General features: G+C 55.9%; 1 protein-coding gene across 1 annotated transcript; it reads right to left on the minus strand.

The window, feature by feature from the left end:
- Positions 1-11,286: 11,286 nt before the first annotated feature.
- Positions 11,287-14,147, minus strand: LOC120650480 (pentatricopeptide repeat-containing protein At1g10270-like). The gene has a single exon (XM_039927627.1). The coding sequence runs from the start codon at positions 14,082-14,084 to the stop codon at positions 11,499-11,501; it is 2,586 nt and encodes an 861-aa protein (XP_039783561.1). The 5' UTR covers positions 14,085-14,147; the 3' UTR covers positions 11,287-11,498.
- Between the last annotated feature and the right edge of the window lie 330 nt (positions 14,148-14,477).

A 14,477-nucleotide genomic window follows, 5' to 3' on the forward strand; every position in this document is an offset into this window, starting at 1 on the left:
GATGAACACACAACGAGTCGAGCGGGGCGCTAGCTTGTGAGAAGCGGTGGCGGAGGTGTTAGGGTAACACACACACCCGAAGACCCGAAGGAGGGGTACCGAAGAGCGTGATGTGGAGTGGGAGCAGGAGAAGCAGTGGACGGAAGGCGGTTGAGCAGTTAGGTGGCGGTGTGGAGGCTCTCAGCCTAGAAGCGCGGGGGCAGAGAGGCCTGGATCAGAAGAGTGCGCATAATGTCGTTCGTCGTGCGAATCATCCGCTCAGGTGGTTATAGGTGATGCTCAGACCCCGCTGGACATTGAGCCCCGAGACCCGGTCGGACATCGGATCCCCGAGGTCGTGAAGAGCATCGTCCATGCCCTTCATCCGCCGGCAGTACTCACCAACGGAGAGGTCCCCCTGCACGAAGGTGCGGTAGGTGGCGTCGAGCTGGAGGGCGCGGAACTCGGCATTGCTGAGGAACTGCCCCTCGAGCGCCACCCAGGCCTGCCGCGCGGTGCCATCGTGGGTCCTGACGAGGTCCTGAAGTTCTAGGGAGATGGTCCCGAAGATCCAGGACATGGAGACGCTGTCGAGGCGCAGCCACACCACATCCCGCGCCTCGATCGGTGTGTTAAGGAGGACGTGGTCGTCGAGGGCGTAGCGGCGGAGGGCGAACAGGACCTGGTCCCGCCAGCGTCCGTAGGAGGAGGACGTCGGGTCGAGGAGGACGGTGACCAGGGCCCGGATGTTCTGGACGCCGGCGGCCTGGAGGTGGAGCTGGGCGACCATGGGGTCGGTCGGGTCGTACCGGGCTCCAGATCCAGCGGACGGGGCCTGGTGGGAGGAAGAGGTGCCGGGCTCGGTGTAAGCATCTAGGCCCTCTAGTTATGTTTCGGTGATTAATGACAACCTTTATTGTGACTAATGAGTTTGTGCAGCTTAATGAAATATTATCGCTCATTGAATCATATGTTAAAGAGGCCTCTCAATTTCATTATTCAAAAAGGCGATCTCGGTATTCAACTCAAGTATATAACAAGACTAAGGATCTTTCTAGTCCAAAGTGTCGCAAGGTTGAGAAGGACACTTAGGTTAGTATAGGTTTTATAGTTTTGTAGAGGTCGCACTATTAAGAGGGGTTAAGGCCAAGTAACTTGAGCATGGACATGGTCAATCAAAAATGGATGCACACTATAGTCACTCAAGTTCTTAGAAGTTCAAATAAGTGGTTTTCAACTTATATCTCAAGAATATTTGGATTTCATTCAAGACTCAAATAAAAAAAGGCAAAATCAGAAAAAGTCTTTACACCGGTTTAACCGACGACTCCAATTTTCTATACGTCGGTTAAACACAGTTATTAGAGTCTGGACAAGTACATACACCGGATCAACCGACGATATTTGAAATTAACGTCGGTTCAGTTGTCCAGAACGTTGGTTTTCCCAGGGATTTCTAAGGTTATACTCACCGGTTAAACCGACGATATTTGAAATTAACATCGGTGCAGTTGTCCAGAACGTTGGTTTTTCCAGTGATTTCTAAGGTTATACTCACCGGTTAAACCGATGATGGATTTGAGTTAGCATCGGTGCAGTTGTCCAGAGAGTTGGTTTTTCAGTTGATCAGTGGACAACTACACTCACCGGTTAAACCGATGATACGTCGGTTAAATTGCCCGAATTGTAACGGCTAGTTTTTCAAATGGGCAGTTTACATTCATCGGTTAAACCGACGATGACTTTTGGAGAACTTTCGGATTAACCGGCGTTGCGTACTTTTCTGGCAGATTTTCTCCAACGGCTCTATCTGCGTGAGCTGCCTATATATACCCCTCCAATGGGTCATTTTGAAGTCTCTTGACACTAGGTAACATTCATACACTCATACCTTTGTTGAGAGCCACCTTGAGCTTCATATTCCACTCATTTGATCATTCAATCATCCAAGAAGCAAGACTAAGGACTTGAGTAGAGAGAAGCTTGTGTGCATCCGTTCTTGGTGATCTGTTCTTGCTCAAGTGAAGGTCCTAGCTTGTTACTCTTGGTGATTGGCATCACCTAGGCGATCTTGCTGATTGAGGTGTTTCTTCCGGAGCTTGCTAAGTTGATTGTGGGAGCCCGAAGAAGTTTGTACGTGGCTTGAGCTCCACAACGCCGGGATGGTGAACGGAGACTCTTAGTGAGCACCCTCGTCTCGGTGACTTGGGAGGTGACAAGACTCTTAGTGAGTGTCACAACGTGGATTAGGGGTATGTGCCAACACATCGACACCACGGGAAAAAATCCGGTCATCTCTTGCCCACTCTTTACTTTCAAGCACTTACTTTCATGCAATTATTCTTGTGCTTGACCTTAGAGATCATAACTTAGCTCTATCTTGCTTAGTTTCATATCTTGTTGTATCCTTTATAGCTTGTGTAGTTTGATTAGTTAGCCGGTTGGTGAATAGAGCCTTACTAGCATTGCATAGGTTAAGGTTGCTTTATTTTATTTTAGAAATTTGAAAAAGGCTCAATTCACCCCCCTCTTTGTCCATCGATCCTTACACTCGGGGACGACGGGCTGGCCGGAGGAGACGCGGAGGAAGTGCTCCGCCTCGGTTACCCGGAGAGCAAGGGCGTCGGCCGTGGCACACTCGCGCTCCCAGGCGAGGGCAGCCACGCGGACCCGCTCCTGGGCTGCCGAAGCCTCCGACTTGGCGGCGAGGAGGGCCGCGGCGAGAGCGGCGTCGGCCTGCTGGCCACGGAGGGCGGCGGCGTTGAACGGCGCATCCGCGAGAGGCATCCCGAGCCCGGTCCACGCGGGATCGGGCGCGGCGGTGGCGGGCTGCTTGCACCCGCAGCCCCGGCGCCCGCGCCAGCTGCAGCGGAGGCGGTGGCGGGCTGCAAGGCGGCGACGGGCCTGATCTGGGGCCAAGCCGCGGCGGCGGCCCAAGCAGAGGCGGCGCTCGGCGCAGGGGAGGAGAAGGAGAGAAGGGGAGGAAAGGAGGAGGAGGGGGCGGCGCCGGCGGCCGGCGGCTGGCTATGGCGCCGGCGGCGGCTGCTGCGACTGGGAAGAAGAGAGAGGAGAGAGGGAAACCCTAGGCTAATGATACATCCATTAACCATGTAGGAGAGAATAATGGATGTATTCCACCAAACCCTAGAAGGGTGGGATATATAGATCCTATTATTGTGTTATATTGAGCCCATGTGTATAGAGGCCCACCTAGAGGCCCATGTATAGGTTCTATATATACCCACCCATCTAGGGTTGGAGGAATACATCAATTATTTTCTCTCCTACATGGTATCAGCCTAGTTTCTTTTCCTCTCCTACCCAGTCGCCGCTGTTGTCGGCAGCCATGGCCGGCCGCCGGCGCCCCCCCTCCCGGCGTCGTCTCTCTTCTCCCCCTTCCTCCTTCCCTCCCCTCCCCTCATCTTCCTCTGCTGCCACGCAGCAGGCACTGAGCTCTGCTGGCGCCGCCGCATCCTCTGCCTGGGGAGACACGGCCTCCTGGCCGCAGATCCGCCCGTGGCTGCCCTGCAACCCGTCGTCGCCGCTGCTGCAGCGGCTGGCGCGGGCGCGGGTGCCGGGGCCCGGCCGGCCGCCGCCCTTGTCTCCTCCCAGCCGCCGGACGCCGCCCTAGTCTCCTCCCAGCCGCCGGCCACCGCCCTGGTCTCCTCCCAGCCACCACAGGATGGCGCCGCCGCGGATCCCGCAGCTGCTGCAGCCGCAGCCGCCGGGAGGGCATGCGCGCGGGGGGGGGGGGGGGGGGGGCTGCGGGAGCGCGGGGAAGCACCGCCCAGCTGCAGCCTCCCCTGCAGCAGGAACTGAGCGCCGCCGCTCAGCTGCCGCCTCCCCTGCAGCAGACGCTGCAAGTGCAGCAGCAGCCCACGGACGACGCTAAAGCAGCTGGGGCCGACGCCCAGAGCGCCCGCACTGCTGCCCAGCGCGCCGCTGCCATCGATCCGGCCGTCCGGCCGCGGCTCAGCTGCTGCAGGCCGCGGGCGTCGATCCGACCGCCCTGTAGGCCGCGGCGCAGGTGCTGCAGGATCCCGCCGCCGTCGCCGTGGCCCACCGCGCTGCTGTCGCCGCGGGCAAGCAGCCCGCCGCCGATGCCGCGCCTGATACCACGTGGACCGGGCTCGGAATGACGCCTGCGGATGCGCCGCTCTCTGCCGCCGCCCTCCGCGGGCAGCAGGCCGACGCCGCTCTCGCCGCGGCCCTCCTCGCCGCCAAGGCGGAGGCTTCGGCGGCCCAGGAGCGGGTCCGCGTGGCTGCCCTCGCCTGAGAGCACGAGCGCACCGTGGCCGACGCCTCTGCTCTCCGGGTCGCCGAGGCGGAGCGCTTCCTTCGCGCCTCCTCCGGCCAGCTGCCCGTCGACACCGACCCAGGCACCTCTTCCTCACGCCAGGCGCCGCCCACTGGATCTGGAGCCCGGTACGACCCGACGGGGTCCAGAACATCAGGGCCCTGGTCTCCGTCCTCCTCGACCCCGCGTCCTCCTCCTACGGCCGCTGGCGGGACCAGGTTCTGCTCTCCCTCTGCCGCTACGCCCTCGACGACCACGTACTCGTCGACTTGCCGATCGAGGCGCGGGATGTGGCGTGGCTGCGCCTCGACAGCGTCGCCATGTCCTGGATCTTCGGGACCATCTCCCAGGATCTCCAGGACCTCGTCAAGGCCCACGGCGGCACCGTGCGGCAGGCCTGGGTGGCACTCGAGGGCCAGTTCCTCGGCAACGCCGAGTACCGCGCCCTCCAGCTCGACGCCACCTTCCGCACCTTCGAACAGGGGGACCTCTCCGTCGGTGAGTACTGCCGGCAGATGAAGAGCATGGCTGATGCTCTTCACGACCTCGGGGATCCAGTGTCCAATCGGGTCTTGGTGCTCAATGTCCTGCGGGGCCTGAGCAGCACCTACGACCACCTGAAGGGCTGGATTGCCCGTCAGAGGCCCTTCCCCACCTTCCTGCAGGTCCGGGATGACCTCGCCCTCGAGGAGATCACCAGGGGTCTCGCGCCAGGATCGTCCTCGCCCGCCCCCGCCGCGCTCGTTGCTGGTCCACCGGCCTCCTTCGCTGCTCCTGCCACCTCCCTCCTTGGTGCTGCTCCAGCTGTAAGGATCGATGGACCAAGAGGGGGGGTGAATTGGGCCTTTTTCAAATTTCTAAAACAAGGTAAAGCAACCTTAACCTATGCAACACTAGTAAGGCTCAATTCACCAACCGGCTAACTAAGCAAACTACACAAGCTATAAAGGATATAACAAGATAAGAAACTAAGCAAGGTAGAGCTAAGTTATGATCTCTAAGGTCAAGTACATGAATAATTGCGTGAAAGTAAGTGCTTGAAAGTAAAGAGTGGGCAAGAGACAACCGGATTTTTTTCCCGTGGTGTCAATGTGTTGGCACACACCCCTAATCCACGTTGTGACACTCACTAAGAATCTTGTCACCTCCCAAGTCACCGAGACGAGGGCGCTCACTAAGAGTCTCCGTTCACCATCTCGGCGTGGTGGAGCTCAAGCCACGTACAAACTTCTTCGGGCTCCCACAATCGTTGGCAAGCTCCGGAAGAAACACCTTCAATCACCAAGATCGCCTAGGTGCTGCCAATCACCAAAAGTAACAAGCTAGGGCCTTCACTTGAGCAAGAACCGATCACCAAGAACGGATGCACACAAGCTTCTCTCTACTCAAGTCGTTAGTCTTGCTTCTTGAATGATTGAATGAACAAATGTGTGGAAGATGAAGCTCAAGATGGCTCTCAACAATATATGAGTGTATGAATGTTGCCTGGTGTTAAGAGTGTGCAAAATAACTCATTGGAGGGGTATATATAGGCAGCTCACACGAATAGAGCCGTTGGAGAAAAACTGCCAGAAAACTGCTTAGCGTCGGTTAATTCGACGTACCTCCAATAGTCAGTGTCGGTTTAACCGATGAATGTAAACTGTCCATTCTGAAAACTAGCCGTTACAACTTGAACAGATTAACCGACATATCATCGGTTTAACCGGTGAGTGTAGTTGTCCACTGATCAACTGAAAAACCAAGTCACTGGACAACTGCACCGACGTTAACTCAAAACCATCGTCGGTTTACCCGGTGAGTACAACTTCTGAAATCCCTAGAAAAACCATCTCACTGGTCAATTGCACCGACGTCTCATTTTAAACAGCGTCGGTTTAACCGGTGTATTGAACTTGAAATACCCTGGAAAAACCAACTCTGGACTAATGCACCGACGTTAATTCAAACAACATCGGTTTAACCGGTGTATAGAACCTGTCCAGACTCTGCTGACTGCGTTTAACCGACGTATAGAAAAATGGAAGCGTCGGTTAAACCGGTGTATAGACTTTTTTTGATTTTTTCTTTTCTGATTTGAGTCTTGAGTGAAATCCAAATATTCTTGAGATATAAGTTGAAAATCACTTATTTGAACTTCTAGAAACCTGAGTGACCATAGTGTGCATCCATTTTTGATTGATCATGTCCATGCTCAAGTTACTTGGCCTTAACCCCTCTTAATAGTGCGATCACTACAAAACTATAAAACATATACTAACCTAAGTGTCATTCTCAAGCTTATGACACTTAGGACTAGAAAGATCCTTAGTCTTGATATATATTTGAGTTGAATACCGAGATCGCCTTTTTGAATAACGAAATTGAGGGGCCTCTTTTGACATATGACCAAATGAGCGGTAATGATTTATTAAGCTGCACAAACTCATTAGTCACAATAAAGGTTGTCATTAATCACCGAAACATACCTTGAGGGCCTAGATGCTTACACCAGCCGGACAGACCGGAGGAGGGGGGCCGTGGACGTCGCCGGCGAGGGGGACGTGGTGGTAGTGGTGGCACTGGTGGCCCTGCTTCTCGGAGCACCGGTACCGGTGGGGGCCGTCGGGGCGCGCCGACACCGGCTCCCGCTCCTGCCCTTGCCGCTGGAGGTGCGTCCTGGCCATCCTTCTGCAACCCATGGTCAGGGCGCATCTCGATGTGGCCGTTCCAGGGTCCGGGAGGGGGGCCTCATCCTCAGCTCCAGCCGGCGGCCATGTTCACTGGCGCTGCTCCACTCTTCGCGCCGTTCTGGACCCCACCCGCTCAGCCCAGCCAGCAGCCGACCTGGCCTGGGGGTGGGACCAGGCCGCTCTGGCGCATTCCTTCAGCACCATGGGACTGACGCCGCCGACCAGCACCGAGTGGATCGCCGACTCGGGTGCCTCGTTCCACACCACTCCCGATGCTGGTATCCTCTCTTCTGTCCGACCCCCACACCCCTCTTGTCCTTCTTCTATCATGATTGGTGATGGGTCTTGCCTTCCTGTCACCGCCGTGGGTTCTGCTCCTCGTCTTCCTAATGTTCTTGTTGCACCTCAAATGGTTCACAACCATCTTTCTATTCGTCAGTTTACTGCTGACAACTCATGTTCTATCGAATTTGACTCCTCTGGTCTTACTGTGAAGGATTCGGATTCCCGGCGTCCGCTCCTCCGATGTGACAGCCCGGGGCCCCTTTACACTCTTTGGCTTCCTGCTTCCGCTGCCTCGCCTTCGACTTCTTCGTCTTCTGCTTTTGCCGTGACGCCTTCATCCACCACCTGACACCGCCGGCTTGGTCACCCCGACCGCGACGTTTTGGCTCAGCTCCGCCGTAGTACCGATGTTCCATGTACTAGGGCTCCTGCTGAGCACCTCTGTCATGCGTGTCAGTTAAGTCGTCATGTTAGACTTCCATTTTCTTTTTCTTCTTCGCATGATGCGAATGCTTTTGATCTCATTCACTGTGACCTGTGGACATCTCCTGTACTCAGCATGTCTGGCTATAGATATTATCTAGTCATTGTTGATGATTTTTCTCATTACTCTTGGACTTTCCCTTTGCGCGCCAAGTCTGAGACCTTCCCCACCCTCCTCCACTTCTTTGCCTGGGTGTCCACTCAGTTCGGCCTCACCGTTAAGGCCATCCAGTGTGACAACGGGCGGGAGTTCGATAACTCCACCTCCCGGTCTTTCTTCCTGTCTCGGGGTGTTCAGCTGCGTATGTCTTGTCTGTATACCTCTCCTCAGAACGGCAAGGCTGAGCGGATGATTTGCACGACGAACGACGTCGTGCGCACCCTTTTGATACAGGCCTCTCTGCCCCCGCGCTTCTAGGTTGAGAGCCTCCACACCGCCACCTACCTGCTCAACCGCCTTCCGTCCACTGCTTCTCCTGCTCCCACTCCACACCACGCTCTTTTCGGTACCCCTCCTCGCTACGACCACCTTCGGGTCTTCGGGTGTGCATGTTACCCTAACACCTCCGCCACCGCTTCTCACAAGCTAGCGCCCCGCTCGACTCGTTGTGTGTTCCTCGGGTACTCCCCTGACCACAAGAGGTACCGATGCTTTGACCTCACCTCTCGTCGCGTTCTGATCTCCCGACACGTCGTCTTCGACGAGTCGGATTTCCCCTACTCCATCTCCTCCACACCTTCTTCTGATCCCGAGCTGGCGTCTCTGTTTCCGACTAACCCGGTGGTTCAGCCACCGTTACCTGTCTGTCCTTTTCCAGCAGGTTTTCCCGGCACACCGGCACCTCCAGTCGTGTCGCGCACGGACCCGGTGTCTCCCGCTGCACCACACACGGCCCCGGTGCCTTCCCCTGCACCTGAGCGGTACGCTCAACCGGTGCAGGTGTACCGGCGTCGCTCGGCGCCGAACCCGGCGCCGCAGCGGTACGCTGAGCCGATGCAGGTGTACCGGCGTCGTTCGGCGTCGACACCGGTGCCGCCTCCTGCTCTGGAGGATCCTGCAACGCCGACACCGGAGCCGTCGCCGCCGCCGCCTCCTCCGGCTCCCTCTCGAGCCGAGCCGGAGGTGTACCACCCGCCGGTCATCCATCGGGATTCTCGGCATATCCATCCCATGGTGACTCGGCGGATGTCGTCCCAGGCCGCGACTCTCTCCGCCACCGAGGGAGAGCCGCGTCTCTCCGGTACCCTCCTCTGTCCGCGACGCCTTGGCTTATCCGCACCGGCGTCGCGCGATGGAAGAGGAGTACGCGGCTCTACTTGCCAACCAGACGTGGGACCTCGTGCCGCGTCCGTCTGGTTGCAATGTGGTGACTGGCAAGTGGATCTGGACGCATAAGCGTCGGGCTGACGGCACACTGGAGCGCTACAAGGCTCGCTGGGTTCTCCGGGGGTTCACTCAGCGGCCTGGTGTGGACTATGATGAGACCTTCAGCCCGGTTGTGAAGCCCGATACGGTGCGCACGGTCCTCTCGCTTGCGCTCTCGCGCACTTGGCCTGTGCACCAGCTGGACGTGAAGAATGTGTTTCTTCACGACACCCTGTCAGAGACTGTTTACTGCTCTCAGCCTGCGGGATTTGTGGACTCGAGTCGTCCGGATATGGTCTGCCGGCTCAACAAGTCTCTCTATGGACTGAAGCAGGCTCCACGGGCTTGGTACTCTCGGTTCGCCACGTTCTTGCTGACACTGGGGTTCACCGACGCCAAGTTTGACACGTCTCTCTTCATCTACCGCCGTGGGGATGAGACTGCATATCTGCTGCTATATGTCGATGACATTGTGCTCACAGCTTCCAGTCAGCAGTTACTTCAGAGTGTCATCTCCTCTCTGCAGCAGGAGTTCGCTATGAAGGATCTCGGTCAGCTCCAACACTTCTTGGGCGTCACTGTTGAGCCTCGCCCGTCTGGTCTTCTCCTTCAACAGCGGCAGTACGCCCTCGATATCCTGGAGCGGGCTGGGATGAGTGATTGCAAGCCCTGCTCCACTCCAGTCGACACTCAGGCGAAGCTGTCTGCTGATCTGGGTGATCCGGTGGCTGATCCTACTGCCTACCGGAGTCTGGCCAGCGCTTTGCAGTACCTCACCTTCACCAAGCCGGACCTCACCTACGCTGTTCAGCAGGTCTGTCTCCATATGCATGATCCCCGGGAGTCACACCTTGCTGCGCTGAAGCGTCTCCTCCGGTACGTCCATGGCACTGTGGACCTCGGCCTGGTGCTTCACCGCTCGTCCACTGCTGAGCTGGTGGTCTACACCGACGCTGACTGGGCTGGCTGCCCGGACACTCGTCGCTCCACCTCCGGCTACGCCGTCTTCCTGGGCGGCAACCTGGTCTCCTGGTCGTCCAAGCGGCAGCCGGTTGTCTCCCGCTCCAGTGCCGAGGCGGAGTACCGGGCTGTCGCTAACGGCGTGGCGGAGGCGTCCTGGCTACGACAGCTCTTGGCGGAGCTCCACAGCCCGCTCGCCAAGAGTATGCTCGTCTACTGCGACAACATCAGCGCCGTGTATCTCTCCGCCAACCCCGTCCAGCATCAGCGGACGAAACACGTGGAGATCGACCTACACTTCGTGCGCGACAGAGTCGCAATCGGCGATGTTCGGGTACTCCATGTCCCGACTACCTCCCAGTTTGTTGACATCTTCACCAAGGGGCTGCCCTCCTCGACCTTCTCGAAGTTTCGATCCAGCCTCAACGTAGCTGGTGGCTAGTTGTGGCTACGGGGGGGGGGGTATTTGCCCTTTGTACTCTATTTGTACTCTCATCTTGTCCAGTCTTGAACACCGCTGCGTCGGTTGTTCAGACTGCGGGGGGGTTAGCTTTCTTGTTGTCCAGTCTTGAACACCGCTGCGCCGGTAGTTCATACTGCGGGGGGTGTTGGAGTATATTGAGCCCATGTATATAGAGGCCCATGTATAGGTTCTATATATACCTACTCATCTAGGGTTGGAGGAATACATCAATTATTTCCTCTCCTACACATATACATGGGCCTCTAAATGGGCCTCTATACATGAGCTCACATATACACCAATACATATCAAAGAGATGCATTGGGGCAAGGAATGATGAATAATCACTGGTAACAGTGTTTTTTTGGGAATGTTAACAGTTATAATCAGAAGATAATTTTTGGCACAGAAGGATTTGCATTTGTACTAAAAAGGTAGGTAGACTTAGTATGGTCCAAATTTTACTTTTGTACTTTCAGTCTTACCAGCAAGTCCAAAGTTGCAATGGAATCACCATCTACATCCATGCTAGTGGTAGGAAAAAAGGGTCAGAACTCAGAATGCGGTAGTAAACCATACACAATAACTCAAAGAAACAAAATGCAACGCAGAAACATGGAGTGCAGATATTTTTAAGCCATTATGTTTAACATATAGAGTGGAAATCACTGATAGGAAACACGATGCATCAATAAATGGAGAAATTCATCCAAAGTATCTTGGATGATAAGAACATAGAACTAACTCAAGACAGCCAAGGAATCTAGCATGCAAAGAAAGATAACAGAAAGTTAACCACTTTGTGCGCATTAAAAAAAAGTAAAGCCTGAATTGGCAGCAAATATGACATAACTATAACGGGAACCACCAATATTCACCACAAAGACCTATGCTTAAGGGAATAGTTTGAATTTGATAGCGGATATGATGGAAAGTGTCCAACATGAAAGGTTTCACGGTACAGAACAGAACTATTTCATTTTATGATTGTTGTCAGCATGCGACTTGGTTCCGTTCTACAGAAGGGGTAGCCTCTGTATGATCCTTGGATGCAGCAGTTTCACTTTCACCATGGGGAGCATCAAATCCACGCGGACCATAAGACGTCTTGTAACCAGGATTGTATCTATAGGAGCCTACGTTTGGGTCCATTTGAGCACCAAAACGTGGTGGGCCTTCAGAATTGCTGTTGCTTTGTTGCCCATATGAACCACCAAACTTTGATTCACCTTCAATTGTGCTTACAGCAGTCTGCTCATGACGAGCTACAAAATATGACTGTTGCTGCGCACGAGGAAACCCATTGTTATTTTGGACCTGTGGCATACCAAAATCTGCCTGGTGTTGTGGCAAATGAGAAGCATGTGGCAGCCCTTGAGGGCCGCCATAGCCCAGCTGGCCTTGGGGTGATCCATAACTCTGGCTCCAGTGCGTACCATATGAAGGATGCCTTTGGGAAGCCACATATGCAGGTGGTACTTGATTTCCAAATCCTACTTGTTCTTGGTGAGGTGCAAAGCCATATCCTGACTGAGGCAGCTGGGAACCATACCCCACTTGTGATTGATGGTTGCTATACCCTGGTACACCCTGAGAAGCACCAAACTGTGGCCGTGGAGGCTGAGTGGAACCAACTGCAGACTGTACATGCCGAGGTGCACCATATGCTGGGTGCGGTGCTTGAGGAGCACCAAAACCAGAATGACGTTGGTGCGATGAGTCAAACTCAGGCTGCTGATTTTGAGTGTCTTTAAATGCTGGCCGTTGGGGTTGAGAGTAATCAAATCCAGGCTGCACTGGTGGAGCTGAGCTAAAGCCAGGTTGTTTCCCTTGAGGAACACCAATTGCATTGCGAGTGCGATTCTCTGTTCTCGGCTGATACTCTGTCCTTGGTTGAGGTGTTGGCAAAGGCTTTTCTTCAAAAGCTTTCTCGATTTCTTCCTGGCGATCGAACTTCTTGAAAATGTCAACAACAGACTCACGGAACTCTTGAGGAGGCACAACACCACCCCTTGCCATGTCCATCACTAGGTCCCGCGCTCGATCCAAGTCCCCTTCCTTGCATAAGGCTTTGACAAGGATTTCAAAGGTTGCTGTATTTGGTTTGATCTCCTTGCCAGGCATCCTCCCATACACCTTCAAGGCATCATCAATCCGATCAGCATCCGTAAGCCCTTGAAACATAAGGTTGAAGAAACCAATATTGAACTTTGGCCCGTGCTCCCTCCCATCTGCCATTTTGTAGAAATACTGCATTGTATCTTCCACACGGCCTTCCTTGAAGCACAAGTCAACAAGGTAAGTGTAGGTGTACACATCTGGAAGGACCGACTTGGTCTCCATCTCTTCAAAGAGCTTCTCTGCCTCAGCAAGCATCCCGTTCTCACAGAGCTTACCAATGATGTTGTTGAAGCAACCAACGTCCATCTGGACATTCTTCCTGGGCTGGCGGTGAAATACCTCGATTGCCTGCTGGAACTTGCCCTCATTGAAGCACTGGTTGACCATGACATTGTAGGACTCGGCGTTCATGCCGATGAAGCTTGGTGGTGTGTGGTTGTCGATCATGGTCTCCCACAGGTCGTTGGCCTCCTTGTGCTTGCCATGCTTGAAGAGTGTCTCGAGCAGGACGTTGCAGGTGGCCGGCGTCATCTGGAAGCCCCGTGCGAGGAGGGACTGGTAGTTGTCCATGGCCTCCTTGTCCTTGCCCTGCTTCCAGTAACCCTCCATGAAGGTGGTGTGGACGACGCCGTCGTAGACAGCGCACCTCTCCGTGAGCTCGTTGAAGAGCTCGAAGGCCCTGCCCCAGTCGTCGAGGTCGATGTAGCCAGCGATGAGGTTGTTGTAGACGAGCGAGTCAGCAGCGCCGCCCTTGCCGAGCATCTCGCGGAGGAGGTCCCTGGCGTCGCCAATGCGGCCGGCAGAGACAAGGCCCTTGGTGAGGTGGCGGTAGGAGACGGCGGAGGGGGAAAAGGACGCGGAGGCGCGCAAGTCGCGGTACGCCTGCATCGCGTCGTCGACGCGGGCGGCCTCGACGTGGGCGAGGATGAGGGTGTTGTAGGAGACGATGTTGGGGACGATGTTGGAGCGACGGAAGAAGAAGTCGTAGAGGGCGACGGCGTCGTCGTGGCGGCCGGCGCGGACCATGGCCGCGGCGACGGCGTTGCAGGTGAAGACGGTGGGGCGGACGCGGGAGGTGACGGCGGCGCGGGCGGCGACGGAGGCGCCGTCGAGATCCCCCGAGCGGATGAGGGACTGGACGCGGTTGTGGAGGCTGAGGCGCGGGCCGACGAGCGCGGAGGTGGTTTCGGCTTGGCGCGGCGCGTTGGGGTCCCGCGGGGGAGGCGGGCCCCGACGGAGGGAGTTCATCGGCGGCTCGATGCGGAGGCGGCGCTTCCGTCGGCGGCGCTCCGCGGCGGCCTCTTCAGCGGAGGAGAAGGCGAAGTGGCGGCGGCCCGTGGGGGCGAGGAGCCCCGCAAGGGTGGGCGGCGGTGAGGAGCCGGTCGCGGGGGCGGGGAAGGGCGAGGGGTGGAGGTGGGACAGGCGGCGGAGCAGCAGGAGACGGCGGTAGAGCGCCATATAGCCCTTCTCGCAGCAAGCCTTGCGCTGGTGGTGGTCGGCGGCGGCGGCGGCGGGATGAAGGAAGGCTGCGTGGTGTAGGCGTGCGGGTGCGGCCAGCAAGTAAACCAGTAGCTGGGAGCTGATATGGGCCGCAAGTATTATCGGGCTGGGGAATGTGTCGTGCGGCCCATATAAGCCATTCTCCAAAATTGATGGTCCATTGATACAAAATCTTCAACATAGCGGCCCATCAATTTTTCCAAAAGATTGAAACTGACACAGAATCACCATGATTCTCGAGCTGTTTACCAAGTGCATCCAAATCGAGTTCCAGAGTCCACCGTAGCGCTTGTTGGGCTTTCTGGACGGCCCCTTCCTCGTTGAGCAACTTTGTCAGAACGAAGCTTCTTC

Source organism: Panicum virgatum, chromosome 9K (assembly GCF_016808335.1).
Source record: "Panicum virgatum strain AP13 chromosome 9K, P.virgatum_v5, whole genome shotgun sequence".
In the NCBI taxonomy this organism is placed as follows: Eukaryota; Viridiplantae; Streptophyta; class Magnoliopsida; order Poales; family Poaceae; genus Panicum; species Panicum virgatum.

Coding starts and splice junctions, on each gene's coding strand:
- LOC120650480 (XM_039927627.1), bottom strand. CDS start 14,084: ATGGCGCTCTACCGCCGTCTCCTGCTGCTCCGCCGCCTGTCCCACCTC.